We start from the raw sequence: 3,945 nt of genomic DNA, 5'->3' as shown, positions 1-3,945 counted from the left end.
CACACACACACACACACACACACACACACACACACACACACACGTTTATCCTTCACATGGTGAACACGTTTCAGAGCTGACATGAAGAGGTGCATTATGGGACTGACCAGCATTAGGCAGAGGGACCCGGCGCTCCGACGCCGCTGTGAACGAAAACCGAAAACACACATCAACACAGAGATGCTACGGTGTGTGTGTGTGTAACTGTGTGCGTGTGTGTGCGTGTGTGCGCACGTGTAACTGTGTGTGTGTGTGTGTGTGTGCGCGCACGTGTAACTGTGTGTGTGTGTGTGTGTGTGTGTGTGTGTGTGTGTGTAACTGTGTGTGTGTGTGTAACTGTGTCTGTGTGTAACTGTGTGTGTGTGTAACTGTGTGTGTGTGTGTGTGTGTGTTACCTGTGACTCCTCTGCAGGCGGACAAACACTCCTCCTCAGACAGGAAGTTGTTGTTGTTTGCTTTACAGCCTCCGAACGTGAACTTCTCACAGCGTTCAGTCACAGCGTCGTAATGCCAGCGAGGAAACGCAGCACGACACGGACCGACCTTCATCGGAGCCAGACAGTACACTTGACACACACACACACACACACACACACACACACACACACACACACACACACAGATGAAGGTGACATGATGAAGCTGCTGACTGGGCGTTAAGTTGTTGTTTTTTAATTATTATTTCTTAAAATAACAGTATGAATACTGCATTACAGAAGTACTTCATGACAAGTCAAAGTACTTCAAGGCCATCCGCAGTTTAGGACCATATTTTATCAAACTGCAGAGCTCCAAGTTCTGCTGATCGATCGATCTGCTGATTATTGCCTCCATTCAGTGATTAACCCTTTAAAATCTCGTTTGTTTACTTGTGCTGCGTTCAGACGCCTTTCACAAGCTATTTAACCCTTAAAATCACGGGGAAAGTAATGAGCAACTTGTCAAAAAATATTCCACAAATTGCAAGAAATTAGTAAAAAGTTACTAATAAATGAATCGAAAATGACCTTTAAAAAAGGAGGGAGGATTATTGGGAAATCATCAAACTTGGAAAACATGTTCAGAAAACTATTTTCATAATCAATATAATTATTTAAAATTAAGTTACAGAAAAAAACATATACATATATTTTTTGAATTATCTGCACTTTTTTCAAACCATTTTCTGGTGTGTTTTTGTTTTTTTACTTTTGCTTATTTAAGGTAATTTTCTTGTAACTTTGAACTAATATTTAGCTACGTTTTAGGCCGTGTGTTGTTAAGTTGCTCGTTACCTTCTCCCCATGTTTTTTCAAAGAATTCACACGAGTTTGCTCTGGTTTTAAAGGGTTAACAGTTTGATCTGTAAAACAGCTGAACAGCAGGAAGTGACATCATCTTGTTTCGTCCAAGTCTAAAATATTTGCTTTTACTTTGACATGAAACTGAAACCAACTGTGACATTTAAGACAAAAGATCTAAAATTATTCATTGATTACTAAAATAGATTCCTGCTTACATTTTCTTCCAATCAGCTGATTCAGCTGATCAGTGAATCAGTTGATCAGTTAAACAGCTGATCACTGAATCAGCTGATCAGTGAATCAGCTGATCACTGATCAGCTGATCAGTGAATCAGCTGATCAGTGAGTCAGCTGATCGTTATGAGAGAGTTGGAGCAACATGTTGCTGTTGGAGTTGCTGCAGGTGGAGTACATTTTAAAACACTTAGTTTAACCCTTTAAAACCTGCATCACTTTCTTTGTGCTGCTTTCAGACACCTTTCATACGTATTTAACCCTTTGGACTCTCAGCACACTGCTGTGATTTATTTCAGAATCACGAAAAAAGGTAATGAGAAACTTGCTAAGAAATGTTCCACAAATTGCAAAATAAATTAGTAGATTTCAAAAATGATTTTTTGGGGGGGAAACCTATAAATGTCGAAGTAAAAAAATATATCTATAGTTATCATTACATATTTAAAATGTAACAGAAGTTTTGTGATTTTTAAGCATTTTTTCTATTTTTTTACATTATTTTTCTTTTTATTTTCTCTCCAGTTTTCAGGTAATTTTCTTGTACATTTTTAAAAATATTTTCTTGCCAATTTTGGGTCAATTTTTTCTTTGCTCAGGCTGTATTGATAATAAGAGTAATTGTTTTGTTATCTGCACAGTAACTCCAGATAATAAAAAAATGCAGTGCAGTCAAAGTATAAAGTAACATTAGAAAGCTCAAATACTGAGAAATGGCCCTCAGGTACATGAGTTTTTCTCCACTAAACTAAACTGCTGATGATAATTTAATTTTATACATTAGTAAAAAAAACTGTAAGTATGTGGATGTTTCTGTGTACTGAAACTACTCCAGACTGAGTACTGTCAGAGCAACATTAACCTTCAGCACAGGGTGTGTGTGTGTGTGTGTGTGTGTGTGTGTGTGCTAGGCGTGTCGACTCTCTGGTAACCATGGTAACATATAGTATTTACTGTATATCAGTGTTGCAGAGAGTCACATGTTTCTCAACAGTTTTACAGCCTGAAATCTGATGAAAGAAGTCGACACAAAAGTCAGTAAGACTCACAGAAGGTGTGTGTGTGTATGTGTGTGTGTGTGTGTGTGTGTGTGTTTGTGTGTGTGTAGCAGGTATTCCAGTCAGACCAGTTTGAGTCGAGGTGTGGATCAGAAGCGTCAAACCATAAACACTGATTCACTTCACTAAACATCAAGAGAGTCAGGAAAACACTCACAAACGATCAATAATCTGGCAATAAAACAGTAAAACTGATCAATAATCTGTCAATAAACAGTTACTCTGATCAATAATAAGTCAATAAACAGTTAAACTGATCAATAATAAGTCAATAAACATTAAAACTGATCAATAATAAGTCAATAAACAGTAAAATTGATCAATAATCTGTCAATGAAGCAGTTAAACTGATTGATAAACCAGTAAGAATGGACTACATTTCCCATGAGCACTCACAGGTGGACTGCTCGGGGCTGAGGACGAAGACGGAGACCTTGGCGGCGTGCGATCGGTCGTTGGAGTCGGTGACGGTCAGCTGGAAGACGTAGGTACCCGGTTGCAGGTTGGAGAGTCGCACCTGGTCAGGTAGATCCGTCTTCTGCAGAACCTCATTCAAAAATAACTTTATTTAACACAACTAGACACACAGTAACAACCACAGACTGACTGTACAGCAAGGACTCTCAGAGACAATAAGAAACTTTAAAATAAAACATAAACATCAGAGATCACATGAGCCGAATTTACCTGCAGACTCACCTGGACAGAAACAAATCACCTGAGTCAGTTTTTTACTGACTGTTTTTATATTAAAGCCAGGTCGACTAAAACTTGCAGAATTTTGAATGGCGTTTGGTATCACTGATGCTGCGACACTGAACATAAACGATGAATGTCTGAGCAGCTGTTTCCCATTGGTTACCTGTGTTAAGCCCCGCCCCCTGTGATTCAGCAGCTCTCACCTCCATCACCATGGTGTCGTCCCCGCTCTGCAGAGTCCAGCTGTAGTCGGCAATGTGGGCGTCGCCCAGCGCCAGGCTCTGGATGCCGTTGAGAATCACCGTGTTGCCGGGCTGAACCACGACATCACGGCCTGCAATGGCGATGGGCGGAGCCTGCTCATCTGGAGACACGCAGTGACATCACAGAGAAAAGCATTTAGCGTAGGGATGCACGATAATATCGGCAGGTCATCGGTATCGGCAGATATTGGCTTTAACCCTTTGAGACCTGAGCAGATTGGATTGACGTCTTTCAAAAACCTGGCAAGAAGGGAATGAGCAACTCAGAAGAAATGACCCAAAAATTAGCAAAGAATTTTGTATAAAACCAAATAAAACCAATTAAAGCAAAGAAAAATAAAATAAAAGAAAAAAACAACAAGTAAATGACCTGAAAAAGTGTCTAAAACAAGAAGTCAGTAAAACAAC

General features: G+C 39.6%; 1 protein-coding gene across 1 annotated transcript; it reads right to left on the bottom strand.

Moving 5' to 3' along the window:
- Positions 1–6: 6 nt before the first annotated feature.
- On the bottom strand, positions 7–3,651 carry LOC121965819 (kunitz-type protease inhibitor 1-like; the record flags this gene model as incomplete). The annotated part of the gene is made up of 4 exons (XM_042515940.1): positions 7–143; positions 396–566; positions 2,972–3,113; positions 3,478–3,651. Coding segments are annotated over 4 exons (585 nt in total), but the record flags the coding sequence as incomplete, so codon positions are not given.
- Between the last annotated feature and the right edge of the window lie 294 nt (positions 3,652–3,945).

Source organism: Plectropomus leopardus, unplaced genomic scaffold, assembly GCF_008729295.1.
Source record: "Plectropomus leopardus isolate mb unplaced genomic scaffold, YSFRI_Pleo_2.0 unplaced_scaffold21746, whole genome shotgun sequence".
Lineage (NCBI taxonomy): Eukaryota > Metazoa > Chordata > Actinopteri > Perciformes > Serranidae > Plectropomus > Plectropomus leopardus.
This window is presented reverse-complemented; position numbering and strand designations above follow the sequence as displayed.